At 35.9% G+C, this 19,658-nt stretch overlaps 1 protein-coding gene across 2 annotated transcripts in view; it reads left to right on the top strand.

Moving 5' to 3' along the window:
* Positions 1-19,658, top strand: part of ZFPM2 (zinc finger protein, FOG family member 2) — a 321,899-nt gene that overhangs the window by 68,035 nt on the left and 234,206 nt on the right. For both annotated transcript variants that reach the window (XM_030012582.2, XM_030012581.2), the window contains one exon: positions 12,886-12,987. In XM_030012582.2, the coding sequence (XP_029868442.1) occupies positions 12,886-12,987 (102 nt within the window). The remainder of the gene's footprint in view (positions 1-12,885; positions 12,988-19,658) is intronic.

Here is a 19,658-nt window from a genome sequence, read left to right as displayed (position 1 = left end):
TTTTTCGTACTTCCCCAGCTCTGTAAATACAAGCATCACCTAAAACCAGAGGCTTTTAACTATCCCAGCTAGGCACTGAAGGCGAAAATTTACTAACTCGCAATTCATTCAGATGAATGAAAGTAAAGGATGTACAGGTTCACAACTTGATAACTTTGGCTTTTTGACTGAAGAGATTTTCCTGTCAAACTATGCCTGATCATATTATAAGCAGAGAGCAGTCTCTTACTGTCTAAATTGCAAACAGCTAACCTTTATAAAGCCATACTTGTCATTCCCACCTTATTAATTTGGGTTTGTGAGATTGATTCAGGAGAATAGTTGCCAGAATTAGAAGGCGAAGGCAAAAGCGTCTGCAAAGTGTGAAGCAAATTAATCACATTGATTGAGCTACATGTCATTTTACAACTTCTCCGTTTTCAAAATTATGACTTTTGGCTATTATTTTTCCCTTCTCCTTTTGCTCATTAATGACTTTTACAACAAGGAATCTGGAAAATTCCACCTCCCCCCCCCCACTTTGGCAACACCACAAAACCACAGTTAACTTCGCTACATGTGAATAATTATTCCTATGTAGTCTTCATTTACACTCAAATGTGAAGAATTGAACAGTGTTTAAGCATGTAAATATTAAAAGCAAAATGGAAATTAGCAACCTACTATTTAGCAGGGATCGGTGTAAGCTTGCAACTGTGAATTTTTAACCTTTTGGTTGAAGTTTCCCATCCAAGAATGAGTATTTTAGAAGAGCCTCAGAATAGATGGCAGTTTGATTTGTTTGCAGTTTTGACAGTGAGATTAGGGGAAAGGGAGTATTTTGGAAACAGCCATAATAAATAACACAGTCATAGTGTTCTTCCACTACAAAGCTGCGCTGGTCTAAATCTTTGGAGTAGAAACAAAAAATTTGGTAGGAGGTAGCCTTGGTGATAATGCATTGCATTTTGTCAGTTTGTGGCCTTTGAAAATTGCTGTTTATGCTTACTACAAATTTCTGCACTGCAGGTAAAGAGGGTATCTGATGATGCTGTCCACACAAAGCCTGTAGTAGCCTGGAACCTCCATTTATGAAGATTTTTTTAGTGTCCAGATAGTGGATATCTGGAATGAGAGTCTGTATCAGATTAAGATTAATTCAGATTAAATTCAGATCTAGAAGATTTATTAGATAAGTGCCAGTATTTAGGTAGTCTGAATAAGGAGAAAGTAGCCTGTCTCCCATAGAGAAGAGTGATAGAATAGATGGCTGAAAGCCTTCCATGGAAGCTAGGAGATAGTACATACAGATTAACTTTTTTTATAGGTAGGAATAAGAAAATGAGGTGATGCTAACAGTTACAAGAGAAGAAGTGAGCTGGAGGCATGATGGGGCTAATAAAATCAAGAGGGCGTATACAAGAAAGGGGCACAAACAGCAGAACAATACAAAAGCCAATAAATTGGAGCTGATGGGATGAAAAACAAAGTACTAAATCCGGTTCATTTGGGCTGTGAAGTAGTTTATCATTGGCTTTTTAGTCTCTGATTGCTGTCATCCTGCCTAGATACCCTCAGGAAAAAAAAAAAATCTCATCTGTTGCTTAGCAAGTTTGCCATACTCATATGGAGGTGTCGCCTTTTCCTCTCTGTAAACAGCAAGGAGAGTAGGAGCCTTGTCTACTTGGTAAGGGTGGGAACTGGCTAAACAAATTGCAGTTCCTTGTGACCTTCTTAGCAGAAGTGTTCAATGAGGGATTAACTTTCAAAGGAAAAGTTATCTTGAGCAATGAGAGAGATCACTTGAGATTAGTAGATAGTTAAGCAGCTGTGTTCAGAGAAGGAAAAAGGCAAGAGAAGAAAATGGAGGCAGGACTATAATCAAGAGAGAAAATATGGGACTGTTTCCAGAAGAAAGAGGCAAATGGAGGAATGTACATATCTGATAATTAGAGAAAGCGTACCCATTTCTTGCTACCATGCATACCAGGACAATTTTGTTAAATTCTCCTGTTCTTTGCTTGTAGCATAGCTATTGTGCTTGTTCCTCCTGTTGTAGGCTTCGCATTGTTACTCCATCACAAGGCAGCATTGGCAGGAGCCTTCAGTGGGAGGAGATTCAGTGGCCTTAACACTACCGGTGGCAGATTGGAAAGCAAATGGCTTCTGTTTCCCACTGTTAACTGTGTTTCAGGTGGTGATATAGGAAGATATGGGGGATACATAATGTGGGATGAAGATTGTTTCACGATGCAATGCTTTTAGGACCTATAGCACAAACTGCTATGTATGCCTGTAGCAAATCAGAGTGTTGATGAGTAGTTGCAGTTCCTGATACATTGCTTATCTTTGTTTGTGGGGGATGAGGGGAATCCAGTGCTGTCTGAAACTCATATACAGTTCTAAGTTAGTAAGAGGAGAACTCTGGGAATATGTGGGCTTCTGCATACTGAGTGTATACCTGCTGCTGTATTCTCATATTCTACTTGGGCAGGAGAGGATGAGCTCAGAACCTGATCCAGGTTTTCTGCTCATGTATGATATTTTGTCACTAGCCTGCCAGACCAGCTTAGGACTGGAATTTTTTATGTTAAACCATGTGACCTGATTGTGCAGCCAGGCTTGAGATTCAGGGAAACAGCTGCAGTGTGATTCTCCACATGAGAAAAAGCATATACAAAGCTAAGTTCTTCTGTGCATTAATCTTTCCCTTCATACTTCATGTGCAAAGCTATCATGCTACCATCTATAATACCAGCCAAACTCTTAACACCCTGAAAATTATTTCTATGTGTCCCTTTTTCCTCTGTAGTATGACTTTGCGTGTGTATGCCTGTGTGCATCTGTGTAAATATTCTTTGCTTCTTTCATGTTAGGCATGTAATGACTAACAATATGCTTGCTATATTCTGTTTCTGGATCAAAAAGTAGATTTATGCCTTTTTTTCTTCCTTCTTTTTTTTTTTTTAACCAGAAACCTTTTAATCAATAATGTTTCTTTCCTTTTCAGTAATGGATTTCATGACGAATTTCTACCTCTTTTGCTATAGCAAGTGGAAGTAGGATCAGCATAAGGCAGCTATACCATAATCACTTAGAGCTCAATAAGGAGATCTTTACAGGCAACTTTGTTCTTATTTCTTAACGGGATTAAGAAGCTCAGCTCTTTAAATTCTTGCATATAACACTGACATTTCCAGGGTGTGTTTGGACCAGGGAGTTCAAAGAGAAGGAATAAAAAAGAAAAGCCAATATGACTTTGTTTTTTACCTTGCTGGAGGAGCTGTTTGTGCAAATCGCCTATAAGCTTATTGACCTGAATCTTTGACTCCTTGTTTTCTCTGGATTTGGCTGGAGTGTAGACACTGATAGAGCACTGATAGAGGTGATTGCACAGCCCTCGGCTTTGCTTGGCACCAGACACCCCCCCTCCTGCGCCTGACATTATCTTTCTCTGGCAATACTTCTGTTCTCCTGGAGCTCGTATTCCTTTAATTTTTTTAAAATTTATTTTAATTCATTACATTTTCTTTATGTAGGCTTTCTGAGTAAATGAAGGACACATTAATTCTTTTTGGTAAGCAGAGACAGGAGAGGGCATGTATGTGTGATGATGTATTTTTATCTCCCAGTATAACAAGAATCTGCATAAGAATTCACAGTGCTACTCCTTCCAAAACCACAATAGTTACCTCTTACTGGTTTGTGAACCTGTGTTGGATTCTCGTGTTCCCCAGAGTGAGGATTCCCATACGTTTATCTGTATCCCATGCAGCTGAAACAACCGAATCCTGTGCATCTTCCATACTTTTTGTCAGATGCTGAATATGGACAAAGAAAGGAAGGGGGTTCTCTGACAGTAGCCTTCGAAGGGTGCTAAGTCAGAATTAGATTGGATCCTGGCAGGATGAAAGGAGACCTTTTTCTTCCGAACCTTAGCATTTGCCTTGTGCTTCACCTCTCGTGCTTTCTCATTTTTTCCTGTTACTGGAGCTCAGAGGACCACCTGTTTTCTTGCTAGAAGAGAAAGGGACACCTGAAAAGGTTGGAGTGATTTTTTTCACCATTCACTTGAGAGCACGGAAAGGCTTCCAGAGTAACAAGTACGAGACTGTCTATCTTATACTCTTTTCTATTTACTGCTAACCCATATGTAAGCCTCTCAGGCCATATTGTGAGTCCAGCTGAAATCCATGTCGGTATTACCTAAACTTTCGTGGGATAAAAATTTTACCTAAGTTCGACAAGCAAACCCTTCTTTTAATCAAGAAATTAAATAATTGGTCATGAAGCAGAAAACCGTACCTCAAAAAGAAACTAGCAAGCTGTGTTTCAAGAAGTAAATACATAGATCCAAATAGAAAACATTATTTTAACTGCACAGAATTATAAAGTGAGAGAAACACTTAAACAGCTTACTCAACTTTAAGCAGTTTATCAAAGCAACTCCAGCCTTTTCAGTCAGCACATTTTGGTTTTCTTAAGAACAATGAAATTGTAAATTCTATCACAGCTATGAGGAGAGGGATTATTTGGTTACAACAAGTAGTGTAATGTCCCCTTTCTAGAAAGTCACAAAACTTGAACTTGGATTGACTTAAATTCGAGCTCAAATTTGACAGAATATGAATTGCAAATTAATAAGGGTAATCTTCTTTAAAATATGAAATGCACAAATGACAAATTTCACCACATGTTCTTAGTTCATGTGTACTATACATCTGTTACTAATTTTTTTTATAATGAAGGTCCATTTTGCCTTTTTTTGTCTAATGTGGTGTTCTTGACACAAAAGTTCTGAATACTTTTGAAGTATTCAAAATACTTCTGAGACATTCCCTGAAAAATTGTTGTCTACTTGAGCCCAAAAAACAGAGTTGCTCACAGGCTGTGTACTATATAAGTCAGCAGTGGGGGATATTGGCAGAAATTTAACTCTCAAAGGATCAGAAAAAAGAAATGAAGCAAATGGTGCATTTATGACATCATTGGATAAATATTGATAGAAAAAATATTATTGCTGGATAGATTCTTGTGGATAAGAGTAAAGGAAGCATTTATTTATGACTGCTAAGTCTTTTTCTTGGGTTTGACTAATAGAATTCTAGATTGTTTTTGAAACCATGTATAGTACAGCATGTATGTGGAAACATACCTCCAATGATAGGGAATTGGCTGCTTTTGATATTGAAGCACCTGGAGTGTTGATTATTTCAAATAAAAGCCTCAAACTGTTTACAACAAGGTAAATTAAAATTTCACTTGGTAAGAACAGACATATATTGCTACCTCGTTATGTAGCAGTGTGTGGGAATCACATGAAAAGGGGATGTGTATATGATAATGATTTCAGCTGCATGTTATAAAATTAGATTTTTTTGGTTGGATGAAGAATTCTCTTAAGAGACGTGGTAGTTCTGCAGTGGGGAAGAAACAGAATTGTTGTTTAATTAAGTCAAAATAGGAACTTACAGAAGAGTCTTCAAACTTAGAATTTGAAACTTGCTAGAGTGTCTCTGAAGTCATCTGTGTTCTGCTGCAGGATGTTTTAGAATCTCATGGATTGTTGATTTCCATTGAAATAATTTTTTAAAATTATACAAAGCAACAGTCTTTGTTTGGGGCATCTAAATATCTTTAAAAACGTGCTTCTGCTGCTTTTCTAATCAAGTGCCTAGAGCTATGTCAGTTGAACCCCAGGTTGGTACTTGAATATGTCTGATAGAGTTCTTGTATTTGAATGGGAAAGATTGAAAAGATGCAAGACTTTTTTTTTTTGGTCCCTTTAAATCTGTAGAAGCTTTTGGGTAACCAGTATATCTGAATGGTAGTCATTTGTAGTACTGGTGCCACAAGAGTTGCTCCCTAAAAATTAGGATAAATATAAAACTCATTAATAGAAGGGAAGTCTGGACTACAATTTAGAGAACACTTCCACTGTTCTGCAGGAAATACATTTGAATGAGTGATCCTTGTCTTGAAAGGACTTCAAAAGCAAACAGTGCGATAATGAGAACATACCAAACATTTAGAGAAAGAGGAGGGCCAGACTCATGCTAGATGAACTTGATGCACTGCAGTGTCTTATACCAGGAGAAGAGTGCCATAGCTGAAATGGTTAGAAATAATTGACACTGTTTTTTAACATGATCACTGTGCTGAAATGTCATTGTGTCAAGATGTCATTTTATTAAACAAAGTGGTGATTTTAATGTGAACCAAAATAGTTTCCGTATTGTTATTTTTGAGAGTTAACAGCTTGCACACATGTAGGTACTCACAGACACATGGATATTCATAGACCTTTCCTAAAAGTTAGGGTAAGGGACAGTGCATTATTTCTGACATTTGCTGGATAAATAATTTTAAGAGTGCTTAGGGCAACTAGAAACATACAGTTATTTCAAATGAGATCTATCCCAGGAGAAATTATGGTTGTTAATCAGCATGACAGAAAACAATAATTGCTTGCAAAGAAGCAAAGTATTGAGATGATTAATATAATCTGAAATAAAATGCAGTGGATTATCATGTACATGTGCTGGTTTCTTTCAGGTATGTTAGCAAATCAATTACCTGAGGGCCAGATTTTGATCAAACTTACTGTATTTGTAGACTAGGGTCTCAGTTGACTTTGGGGGGCTTCACTGAAGTTATTTCTGATACACATCAGGAGAAGTGATAACAGAGTCTGGTAGTGATAGTACCAGATCTCTCTTCTTTGTCTCTCTGTCTCTGTCCTTGCAAGGCTTGTAGAATAAACCCATTTGCATGGCACTGTAGCCACTGTAGTTGTTTACCTTGTCCTCACACCGGATGCCAAATATGGCAAAGTATGGAAACATCCCTCCCAACTTATTTAGTATCTTTATTCTCAGAGTTCTATTTCCATACCAAAAGCTTATTTAAATACTTTTTTTTTGCATTATTTACATGTGTTTTACACCCAGAATGTTTTATATCTGCGGAAAACTTGTGTTGCCATTAAAATTAGAGACTTCTGCTTGTTAAATATATGCATAGAATCCTTTAAAAAGATATAATCCACAAGGACAGTTAAGTCCTGTTAGATGTCATTGGTATTCTTAAGAATAGTGTGTGCTGCCAAAAACCAAGTTACATTGAATGAATTAAGTACATTGCATTCGTATTTTAAGTTGTATATGGTTTGTTTCAAAGTTACATGAGTGTTGCTTCTGAAGAGAGGTTCCTGGCAAGGATTCTCAGGTTACAGTGTGTTTCTTAGGATTCAAGAGCAAGATTATCAGTGTGTGTAAGCTGCGTTACTGGTCATAGGCATTGTGATAAAGCAAGTAAAAAAGGACAATTTTTGAACACTAATTTATAGTTTATGAAGCTCTGGCATCTAGTTCACATGTGCAGTCTCAGAATCCTCCTTTGGTTGGATCTGGAGTTACTGCTGTTGTAGTTTGCGGCAGAAAGGAGGGGGTCCCTTCCCCCCTGTCCCCAGGAAGCCTGCCCCTTCACGACCAGTCGCACTGGCCTGTTATCATATGTAAGGTTATGTTCCTTGCCGAACTAAGGTCTACAGTGAGTGACTCCCCAAGTTTCTGCATCGCATCTGTTTTCTCTTTTGGCAGTACAGAATGCTACAGGCTTCGTAACAATTTATTTCTGAATTGATTTATTATAATTGAGAAGTGATGTTTCACTCTGAACAGCTGTATTAGGATGTTAACAATTTAGGTTTACATTTATGCTGCCAGGAAGAATGAACACAAACTGAATTTCAAACTTTTAATGTTCTCTCACTCTTAATAGAAGCTGCCGTGTGCTGTTTGTGACTGGTACAGTCCTTCACCCAAAGCTATTTTGTCTGATGATAAAACCATAAGTGTATGAAGCCTGCACATTTTTCATCTCTTTTATGACCTTATCTTTTGTGAGCGGCTTCTGTGAAGGTATCCTAACTATAGGAAGCACCTGGCAAACATATATGATATCTATGCTGTGATAAGCGGTTGTGAACAAGAAAGTAGATCTGTCAGTTCTGAACTGTTCATTGTTAAAAATACTTTGTTGATTTAGCTGATTGCAAAATACATTATAGAGTGACTAACAGCTGCTGTAACATTCCTAGTCAGGAAAGTTCAATAGTTACATTGTACGAGACTTTCTGTAAGAGCCTAATATTGATAGGAACAACATGGATTAAAACAGCAGGGTTGAGAAGAGCTGCTAACCCATGTGCTTCTTTAAAGTATCGCAACTACTTGTGGTACAAGCTGATTAAGTACAAATTGGGAAGTCTTTTAATTTGTTGAAAAGATTAAAGTGAAATTACTTGTTAATATTCAAGTCTCTCTTTTGCTACTTGTCAGTGTTGTCAGAGATGTTAGAGTTCTTCCTCTCATGTTTCTGGTAATATGTCTCTTTTACGGTCCTCAGATTCCCTGACCAGCTGTACCACCTTGAATTACAGTGGTTTAGCGTTTTCCCTTGTACCTACTAAGATAAAAAACACTAGGATATTAAAAACCACATTAAAAAACTTGGAACTGTTTTTGAAGAGCAACAGAAACAGTTAATGCTGGTAAGAAATAGTAAGGTCAAGATGAAAATTCTATTCATATTACAGTATTGAAGTTTGAATTAGACTTTTTTTTTTTTTTCTCTTACTTAAGCAGTATTTTGTGTATTCAGTACTTCAACATAAGACAGAGATTTGTTTCACCTAACTTTAGCTGGCTAAAGATAGGTTCCTAGTCTAAGCTGTGTGTTTCAGAGGATGATTCATTTCAATTATCTCAGACACCAAGAGAGGTCTCGTATCTCAGGCATCCTCAAATAGGATGAGTCAGTGTGGAGGTTTCTCTCTTCCCTGTCTGTAGGAGCGCCTCCTTAAGTCGTCTGCACTAGCTTAATTTTCAGACATCTAAAGTTAGAGGAGATGAATTCTGCCCAAAGTATAGCTTTAATGCAAAGTATAGAGAAATAGCTGAAAGTCCAGCAGGGTTAATTCACTCATGACTAAACATACTAGATGATACTACAGATTCTTGCTCCTGTGAGTCTTTTTTTCACACAATAATGTTCTTTTAAAGGACAGAATTCACTTACTGATCTTAGTTGCCAGAAGTAAAAACTTAAACAGAAGCAGGTTTTGCTTCATTTTAGAGCATTTCTCATTGCCGGTACTGCTATACCACTCTTTGGTGTTGATGGTAAAAAGTTATTTCTCCTTTAACTTAAATACAAAATATGGTTGAGCAGCAAAGTAAAGAAACAAGCATGAGAAAAAACCAAAACAATGGGATTAGAAAGGAATCAGCAGGTTAGTAGCAAAGTGAGTGGTATATATAAGGCAACAAGCACTTGATTTGACTTGGAAGAAAGAAAAAAATAATGTCCTGGATGCAATTAAATGCCTACACCTGTAAATTGAAAAAAAAAAATGTAATCAGTTTTAAAATAAATATTAAAAAATGGTGTTATTGAGACTGGAAAATAGTCAGTGAATGAACAAAAAGAGTAAACAATGGAAAGAAAATAAATTCTGTAAGGAAAGAAACTCCTTTGTACTAAACAAATGTTAGCTGCTAAAGTAGCATTAAGTAAGGGGAAAGAAAAGAAAAAAGCTTGAGAGATGTGTTTTGTTATCAGGTCTTGTGCTAAGCCTCCTTTTGGCTTCTTAAAGTTGCAGTGTCTGCAGCACCAAATGGATTGACGTGGTTGTCCATTTTCATCTGACCTTGGTGCTCAGCTGAGCCTGGGATAGACTTGCTTCACTGATGGATTCTGAAGCCCACAGTAATGCACTGTTTGTTGGTTTCGGAAGCAGATTGCTTCAGTATAGAGGGAGAGTAGTATGGGGGAGCAGGAGAAATCAGTGTTGTGATATTTCAGGTCTGTAATGCATGGACTTGGTAGTTGGTGGATAATAGAAAATATCAACACAATTAGAAATACTTCTAGATGCAAACCAAAATTTTCCTTAATGTAAATTCTACACATTTTGTAGTACTCTATTTGCACAGTACCTGCATTAATTAATGAAAACTTGATTATGAAAAACAAATAACAACATACTTCATGAAACACTGGAAAAACAAGTTAATAAAAAATTAAGTCATCTGCTAACATACATTTTCAGATCTTTCCTCATCTCCCCAGTACTTAATTAGTGTGCTGTAGGTTGTATACCTTAGCTGTAATTTTGTCTTTCTTTTGCCCTTCAGCCCAATCTTTTCACATAAGTTTCTCCTCCTCTTTCAAGTCTAATAGTTTTGTTTGTTTGATATTCTGGTTGGTTGCACTGATTGAAAGAATGCTCAAATTTGCATGCTAACACCAGGTTTGCATGTATTATAACCAGGAAAAACTTTTATACTTTGGAGCTAAAATTTTCCATGCTCGGGCTCGCTCTAAAAGAATTCTTATGATTTCTAAATTTTGTTGTTCTGATTTAGTCCATAGAGATCTACTGTTTACAGTGGAAGAAGAACATTTTCTTTAGTATAAAAATTCCATGCTAAAATGTTTTAAGAGCTTTCTATGGTGATTATGCAGCTTGAGTCAGAAACTCATGATCAGAATTGCCCTTGTTGTGAAGTACTTTCCAACATTTTGGAGAGCATTGGAGTTGGTCTTGCCAGGTTTGAACCTTGGAAAATTGTCCTTTGTGTCTCTCCAATAAAGAGCAAATTTGTTGCAGCTATTAAGTAGCTATGAAGATAGAAATATGAAGGTAAAAATATCTGATAGGTTCTTCAGTCCACCCAAAAAAAGCAGAGCTCTGTTTGATTACTACAAAGTAACTCTACAAATGCGAATTCAAAGTTGGGTAGTTGGTTAAAAACAAATAATTGCTAAAACTACTTCTAAGAAACTTGGTAGCTTTTTCAGCATGTGAGTATTTCAGACTGTATTCTGAAAGGTAACTTCAGATTGAACTGAAGCATGTGAACTTCAAATGCCTGGGTAAAATTATACAGTGTGTTTAACAGGAAAACTATACTAGATAGTTGTGTTGTCTTTTCGCTTTACGTGCCTATGAATACACTGGACTATATTTTTAGTACTATGAATACACCGAGCTATATTTTTGTTATCGAAGTCTGGAGTAAATATAGTATTGTGTTTGTGTGAGAAGTAGTTTACCAGGCTTTTATACTTAGGATTTGAAAAACTGTTTGCTTTATGAATGCAAGGAAGAATGTGTTATTACAAGACGTTACATGTGCACATGAAGTTAATACTTTATAGTGTTTGTATATAATCATGTACTTGAAAACTCTGGGTCACAATCTTATCTGGTATAAATATAGCTTCAGTGATAACGTATGGGGATCTGGCATGGTTTGTTGTAATCACATTTCTTTACCTATGTTGCTAATAAAAGCTTTTGTTATCATCAGTGGGGAAAAAATTACAATTTACTGCTTAATTGCTGTGCTTTTTGCTCCTTCTTGCTCTCCTATTGTCAAATCAACGGTCTGATTTGCAGATTCTAAAATGCACAATGTAGGTAGTTAGGGTCTGGCGGCCGGAAGATACCGCGCTGTACGGAAAGATAGGGCCCCTCTCCTGATAGCCAATAGCGTTTAGTTTATGATGTAAGCAGACGGAAGTGACGTTGTAAACCCAAGCTATATAATGCCGTGTCGCTCACCAATAAACGCCATTTGCCGTCCACCACGTTGGTGTCTGTGAGCCGATGGCCCGAGCGGCCTGCGGTCGGTCGCCGTGCCGTTCCTGAACCAGGTCGCCACGCCAACGAAGGCAACAGCACAACATTTGTTTTTAGTGCTGCCACTTTTCTGTGGGACACAGTTTTTCAAAAAGTTTGTTTCAAGATTGCTAAAAAAATTTAAGCTATGATTCAGTCCTATTTGACTGATGTAGGTTTTTTTTTTTTTTCCATTCCTCATAGTGTCTTCCTATGCAAGAGTTTCTTGGATTGATTAGTAGTAAAAAAAAAAAATCTACAAATGCAATAAAGTGCTGGCCTGGATAAGCCCTCAGAGATGTCATTTAACACATTACTGTGGCCAGACTATTTTGTGTTACTACCTGAACCCCTCACCTTCAATGTAATTTCTCATAGTGGTTATTTCAAAGTATTTTTGCATGGAGCTTGCTTAGAATCTTTGTTTAACTGAAATAACTGCACTTGCAACAGGAAATTCTTCGAATAAAAGTTAAATGGTCATCTCTAAAAATTTAACCTCATCATAATTTTCCATGTGTCCTATATACAGCCTTGTAGTGGATAGTTATTGAAGGCAGACAGATGTTCTCAGGTACTTCTGGATGGTGAAAATTCTAAAAATAATCAGAGATGTTGCATTTCTTTAGATAAAGCTTGATAGGGAGAAAATTATTATAGGGACTTGCTTGTGGACTATGACCTTTAAGGGCAAATTCCTTAAATGCTGAAGTACCACAGAGTAGCTCTCCACTAGTTGCAGAACATTTAGTGGACCATATTTTTGTACTGAGTGTCATTAATCTGCAATGCATAAGAAACAGTTAGGTGTCAATTCAAGAAAACACATAACTGAAAGCATGTGTTCCTGGGGAGTAACAAGGTGATGTCTTTCTCTCTTTTATACATACAAACTTAATCACTTTTTGTGCATTGGTTTACAGAATTAGGTGCAAGTTGTGATTCTGTTTTTTAAGCATATGGAGTAAACACTGATTTCCAAGATTTGTCTCTCCACGGAATTGGAAGGATTGGATACTCAGAGCTTGTTTGAATCACTGGGAGCTCATAGATGTTTATGTGTCTAAAAATATTTTTTTTTTCATTTTCTCTGTGTTTATAGACATGCATATGTTTTCACTTAATGCATGTAAGCAGTTTTTTGGATATTGTAGGAGCTCTGCCTAAAAGTCACTGTTGAAATACGTCAATACTGTATTTCTTTGATTGTTTTTTAGGCAATGAAGAAGGCATACAGGAGGCAGCAGAATCTGATGGCGATGCAAGGTCAGAGAAACCAGGGCAGCTTGCTGTGGAGACTGAAGATTGGGATGGGCCAGGTAGGAAAAAACTACTGGAGGCCAAGAGAAATTTCTTAAACCAGATTCCAGTATTTTTTAATATTATTATTTTAGTAGATGTGTTGTGCTTTGCGTTGATTTTTAATGGACTGTTTCTTTTATGATCCTTTGGAGTCCAGGATACTGATGGATTAGTACTAAGATAAAGTTCTTGAGTAGAAAACAGTTTTGGCTGTACCATTTTGTAAATTGTTCAATATAAAATGCCTTACATACCTGCTTGATGTAAAGGAAAATGTTGCTGCTTAGAATTTTAGGATTAAAATTTATCAGTAAGTTCTCAGTACCATGGTTGTATTAAGGTAGAAGCTTTTCTGCTGTTTTCTGAGGCCAGAAGACCGACCAAATGCCTGTGTCCCTTCTCAAGCTTTGTGCCTACATTTAGCAACATGTTGAGCTTAACAAATAGATATGGTATCTACTGACATTTTCAAGGGCTTTCTTTACCTGTTTTAGCCTGATAGAAATCATTTAGCACACCTGGTCATTGATTTCAGTTGAAAGAGAAACTCTTAGATTGCAGTCAATGAGGTGTTAGAACTTCACATTAAGAGAGTAGTTCACGGTAACATTTTCTGTTATGCACAGTGAAGATGGTGCCAGCATAACATTGCTAAGATATAAGATGTGATGGTAACATGGGAATACTTTCCAAGTATCTGTTGAATATAAATACATAAAACCTCTGTTGTACCATAAAAGTACCTAAGATAAAGGGGTAAATTATATTTCCCACTTAGGCAATTCTGCAGTTGAGTTCAATGCGATGTTTTCATGGGTATGGACTCTGGAATGGGCCTTAAAAATCCATTATATTGACTATGTTTTAATAGTGCTGTTGGAAAACGTGCATCTGAAGCCAAACATACTCTCAGAATAGCTCTATCTCTTACAGAAATTTTCCCTAAAAAGGATGAGCACATCAGAAAAGAGTTCCAGAGTGTTCTGTCAATAATTTATAATGCAATAATAATATTTCATTAGAAAAATTCCTACATTTCACTCACATTTTCATCCTTGCTTGATTTTGCAAATTACTGTATGCTCTTCATGAAGAGAAGAACAAAACTAATGGTAATTTTCTGAAACCAGTAGCTGGAAAATATAATGCAAACAAAAATGAAGACATAGTATATCTAATTATTATGATGTCATTTAAACTGTTTTTAATGATAATACACAAATAAGTTGATATTCTACATAAAGCACTATGGTCTTACATGAAAACAAGATTTAGTATTCTAATACACTACAGTGCATTTGAAATAATACAAAAGACATCTCTGGATGTAGCAAAATGGCCTTTTCCAGCTTCATAATAGACTTAAAGGCTGTCAGTGATTAACATAGGACTTGTTTTTAATTTCATTATAAATAAACTCTATCTGAAATCGGTAATTTTTTTGTTGCTCTTTCATTTTAGTGTATTTCAACATAGTTGAATATGCAGTTTGGGGGCTGTTACTGCTTTTAATATGAGCTATCTTATACAAAAGTTTCAGAGGTATCTTTTCTGACAGTATGGAGTAAAAGGAGTATTTTTTATTTTGTTGGGAAAAAATTTCAGTTAAACAGTAAGATGTATGTATTTCTTGTAATATCCATTGGTAGCTTTGACATGGGATAAAATGGAAATCAAAGCTGAATGTGGTAAAATTCCTTTTGACTTCAGAAAACTGATGACCACCAACATGAAATAAGGAGCTTTATTTTATTTAAATACTGGTTCTTTACAAGGGTATAATATGTATGAAGAAAGGAATGCATACATACTACATGCGATACTCTCCATCATGCATGCTTTCTGAAATGAATTTGGTTATTTATTGATGTGGAAAAAGAAACAGTCAACAGAAGATCATTTTCGACCATGCAGCACAAAGATAACTTCTTTCAGATCTTTGAAAAAAACGAAAGCATGAAATATTTTGCATATTTAGGAATATATTTTAGCACAGCACAAACAGAACCATTAAAAACTTTTCTCAAACAACTTCAACAACTCATAGTAGAGGCATGACCTTAAAGGGCAGATGATCATACATTCTTCGTTATCTGATCTGTCTCTGGTCTCCTTACTGAGATGGAGGACTCTCAGAATCCAACAATGACTCTGTTCTGCATGGTATAAGTTGCTGTCAGCTGATAATGTGAACTGCGACAACTCAAGGATTCATATAAATAGTAGAGCTGTTTTGTTATTTTAATTTTTTTTTTTTTTTTAGCACTAGGGGAACACATTGTTATTTTCAGAGCCAGTACTTGTCAGGGACTGAAGTGCTGCGAGTTATTCATTAGCAACAACTTACTTATGGATGAGTCAAAATTAAGCTTCTGGCATTCACTAGAGTTTTATTTTGTTTGAAAATTTGCATTGTTAAATGGTTTGCATGCATTCCCAAGCCTTTGTAATTAGGATAATATTATGAAGAAAAATCTAAAGTTAAATGTGCTGTAGCTTCAAGGAGTTTCTGCTGAAGCAATCTTTCAGGTCACATAGTCTTGTGGCCTTCACTGACCATCAAGGAATTGCAGAGATAATGCTCACTCTGTGTAATCACTTTGAGTGTTACCTGAATGTTTTTTAAACTATCTTCAGTTTTCATTGGTTTTGTCCTCATGTTTTAAAAATTCTTTCTAATGAGAAGACTACTCTGAAATAATGGAAACTGAGGTCAATAGACTGTATATGGACACACAGTAAAGGACCTGATCCTTTTTCCATTATAGCCAACAGCAGAAGTCCAAGGAATAGAAAAGTCTGCAAAGCAAGACTGGGCTTAAACAAATTTTATATGAAAAGACTTATTATTTAAATGTGGAAGCACAGGTCATTTTACAGCCTTAAATATACTGTCTGCTATCAGATGGATGCCTTGATACATGTAGATGTATATAGCTCTATAGCCTTTGTGTTATTCCTAGGATATCAGTGCAAGTGAGGCCAGTGATCAGTGTTTTAACACGTAATGAACAAAAGGTGGATCTCCTGCTTGTCTTCTACAGACCATCCATCACATGAGAGAATAGGATCATTCAGTTTTTTACTGGATATCTGTTCTGTGTAAGAACAAAAACCTCCTAAACTTGGGGAACTGTGAATGAAATATCCTAGAGGTTCCATGCCTCCATACCAGAACTTTCTTAAAATCTCTGAAATTTTAGATACCAGGCCTCTCAACTAAAATAGTGTTGAACCCAATATAAGGAAATTACATATTATAGGCCATCTTGAGAGGTAAAGAAAAATTGTTTACAGAATTAGAAATTAGTGCCTGTTTATCATCCAGTGGTCATGGCTGTATTGGTGAATGTAAGTTCAGTCCCCCGTAGTTGTCATTTTAAGAAACAGCAAAAATGATCTGTATCAAAAGGGAGAAAAGATTTGAATGAAAAAGTATGGATCATAACTTGGAAGTGTTTAAGAAGAATTTTTTAGATTTTCCAAAAGGTATAATAAAAGTAAAGGCGATGTTGACTTTACCTAGAAAAGAATTTAAAAAACCAGAACAGTCCAAGTTCAAAATTAATGGGAAAACAGTGGATGTAACTAGATGCTAGGAACTGTCATACCTGGCTAAAAGAAAAAACCTAAAAATCTATCAGTAGCTTCATTAATAACAGTAAGATGACATTTTAAAATGTGGTAAGGTAAAAATCATTAGAAGATTGGTATTGATCTATTACAGGTCAGGACTCTTAATAGCTACAGGGAACAGGGAAAAGGGTAGAGTAATTTAAATATTTCTAGTCTGCTTAAAACTTATTTGTGCTAGAAAACCTATTTGTCTGTAAGTGATGACTGTACTGTTCCATCAGCAACTGATCAGTGTGTTTTAAACTTTTTAATTTAAATTAAGCAGCCTGATAGTTTGAATTTAACTTTTTTAGGAGCTAGGTGACCCACTGCCCTAATCATCAGTCTTCAGTTTTCAAAAAGTTTTGAGATTATTTGGAGATTCTAGAATAGCAGAGGAAACAAATGTGTTCAAAAACAGTAAGTCAAGGTTGGTCTGGATAATGATAGACTTGTCCACATGACAGTGGTCCCACTGGAAATAATGGGATAAGTGATGTAAGACCCTTGTATTAAAGGGGGATTAGTAAGAATGCCAATCCATGTAGGTTTATGGAAAAAATATATCTTTTAAAACCAACTTAATATGTAATAGTGAGCTAAAGTATATTAGTTCTTTGCAATATGTTCACAATCCAAAGAAAATACTGAATAATGGATAGGTATTGCTATTGCCAGATCTGAATAGTTTGACATGTTAGCTACAGCAAAATTTTACTTTCAGTATAATTAAATATGAAGTCATGTGCTTACGAGAAGGTAATAGACGTTTTACTACAGAAAGCAGTGTGTCTGAAAAAGTCTTGGGATCTAGTGAGCTAAGGTTGAGCCCAAAAGATAGAGTTATGGCTAAAGGGTATGTTTGGGTTCTCAAATTATCTTGCTTGTCTGGTTAGCAGTCTTGTTTGATGCTGAAACAGGGTTCTGTCTCCTGCATTCACACTTCAAGAATGATGTTAAAATTTGAAACGGGTTTAGAGAAGAGCCACTAGAATGTTGAAAGGACTGGTATTATGAAAAAGTCTAGGTCCTTTTCCTATTTATTTTATCAAAGAAAATATTAAAGGATAACCTGATTACAAACTACTTTAAATTCAGAGTGAAAATCTGATAACAATGGGCACCTCTTTCTAGCAAAAGTATCAGAAGATTAAATGGACGTTGAAGCTCCACAATTTCAGACACAAAGAACAGATTTTAGTGCTTAAAAAGTTAATTATTGGAACATTTAATGAAAAGTCATTTATCTGTCATGAGAAATATTTACGTTCAGGATGAGATACTTTCGTAGAGAACATGATCCAGTTCTGTGGCAAACACTGGACTTTTTAAATGGGGTAAATACCCCTGGGGCAGAAGTTAAGACTGGCTGACCATGATAATTCCTTGTAACTAAAATGGAATGAATAAATGCATATACTATATATCGCTTTTATAAACATTGTACCGTTTGGATGCATTTATAGTGAATAAGTACTAGCAGTCCTCCACATAAGCAACTCCCACTTTTTATTTCTCCAGTAATTGTGTATTCAAGCTATGTTAAGAATTATAACTTCCCTGTGCTCTTCTAAATTCTGTGCTACTAATTCTGTAGTGGTGGAATAAAACAACACAGTAGAAGACATCCCATAGCTATTCTGTGAGTAATATGCAAGGGAAAGTTCTTTCACTGTAGACAGATGGGACACAATTTTGTAGTTCTGACTAAGCCAAAAAGATTTTCAAAACCCACTCCACCATCCTGTGTCCTCAGTTCTTTTGACTTTCTTCCCACAGAGGTCTAAGAACCAGTGAGTGTTTCAGCCATCGGTGAAGTTGTATCTGCCTTTCGAGACAGAGAAATATTCTCTGTGTTAGCAGTTGGGGAACCGAGTATAGGGCATTTACAAAGGTGAAATTAATGCCACGCAGAAAATCTTGGTCCTAAGGAGGAACTAGATCTCTCTCTTCTTAATTCACGTGCAGTATACTGTCATGTCACTTATTCCCTATGTGAGCTCTTACTTTCAGAGCCATAAAGGAGCACAGCTTTCGTGCAGAACGTGCTGATTTTGTGAGTTGGATAGTCTTGAAAGTCAGTCTCAGAAGTTCTTTTGAAATGTATCTGAATTTTTTTTTAGAAAGCAAGAAAATATGATTTGTCCACATATCCAAAATTAAAAAAAAAAAAAAAAAAGCAGTGAAAAATAAGACCTAAAACTCTCATTGTCATTTCGTGGTAATTTTTAATGTATTGTTTACATTCCTCTCTACATAAAGTGAAGGTTTCCCATGTGTAAAATTTTGCCTCCAGTAAATAAACAGAACTTCTGCTATTGATAATAGTAAAGCAGGATGAAGTCACGACTCATGTTACATCTCAGAAGAGTCATCATAACTCATATACATATATCAGAACTGTTGAAAAAAGTATGAAGGATATTTAAATAGCACAGTATAGTTTCTTTTAATTGCTATTACAGGTTGGTGTTTTTTTTAAAATGTATTGGAACGTTTAAGAAAAGTAGTAAACAGAAAATTAAATAATGCTTTAAAATAAAGATATGTTGAGCTATGCTGCTATTAATGTTTAATAAAAGACAGAGAAAAACAGTCTGTCATGTGAATTCTGGTGTATTGCTTTAGTGAGATGTGAATCGGAAAGGTTCTAGTGAGCATCTGACATGCCAGGTTCACATTTTTACCTTGTATAAAAGGTAGTTTGAAAAGCTTTTCTGAATAGATTTCCTGTAACCATTCATAAGAATCACTGTAAATATGTATTGATCGTTTGGTTTACTCTGTATTATTTACTAATACCATAAACAGTTTGGGTTACAAAGTAAAACTGTGTAATATAGATTGGAATGGTTGGTAGACCACTGCAAGATGGAAACAGACATTAACGATGGTCTTTTTTTTTTTCCCTTTTTATTTCTTTTTCTTTTTTTTTTTTTTCTTTCTTTCTTTTTAAACCAGTCCTAAGAAGGACTTGGAGATTACTGTCCTGATTTTGTTTCTTTTTTGATTGGGGAAATGTGGTAGATATAAGATCTTGGAAATGCTATTTGATGTAAATTAACAAAAATCC

Source organism: Aquila chrysaetos, chromosome 4, assembly GCF_900496995.4.
Source record: "Aquila chrysaetos chrysaetos chromosome 4, bAquChr1.4, whole genome shotgun sequence".
Classification (NCBI taxonomy): domain Eukaryota; kingdom Metazoa; phylum Chordata; class Aves; order Accipitriformes; family Accipitridae; genus Aquila; species Aquila chrysaetos.
Note: the sequence above shows the minus strand (reverse complement) of the source record. Positions and strands in the feature narration are given on the sequence as shown.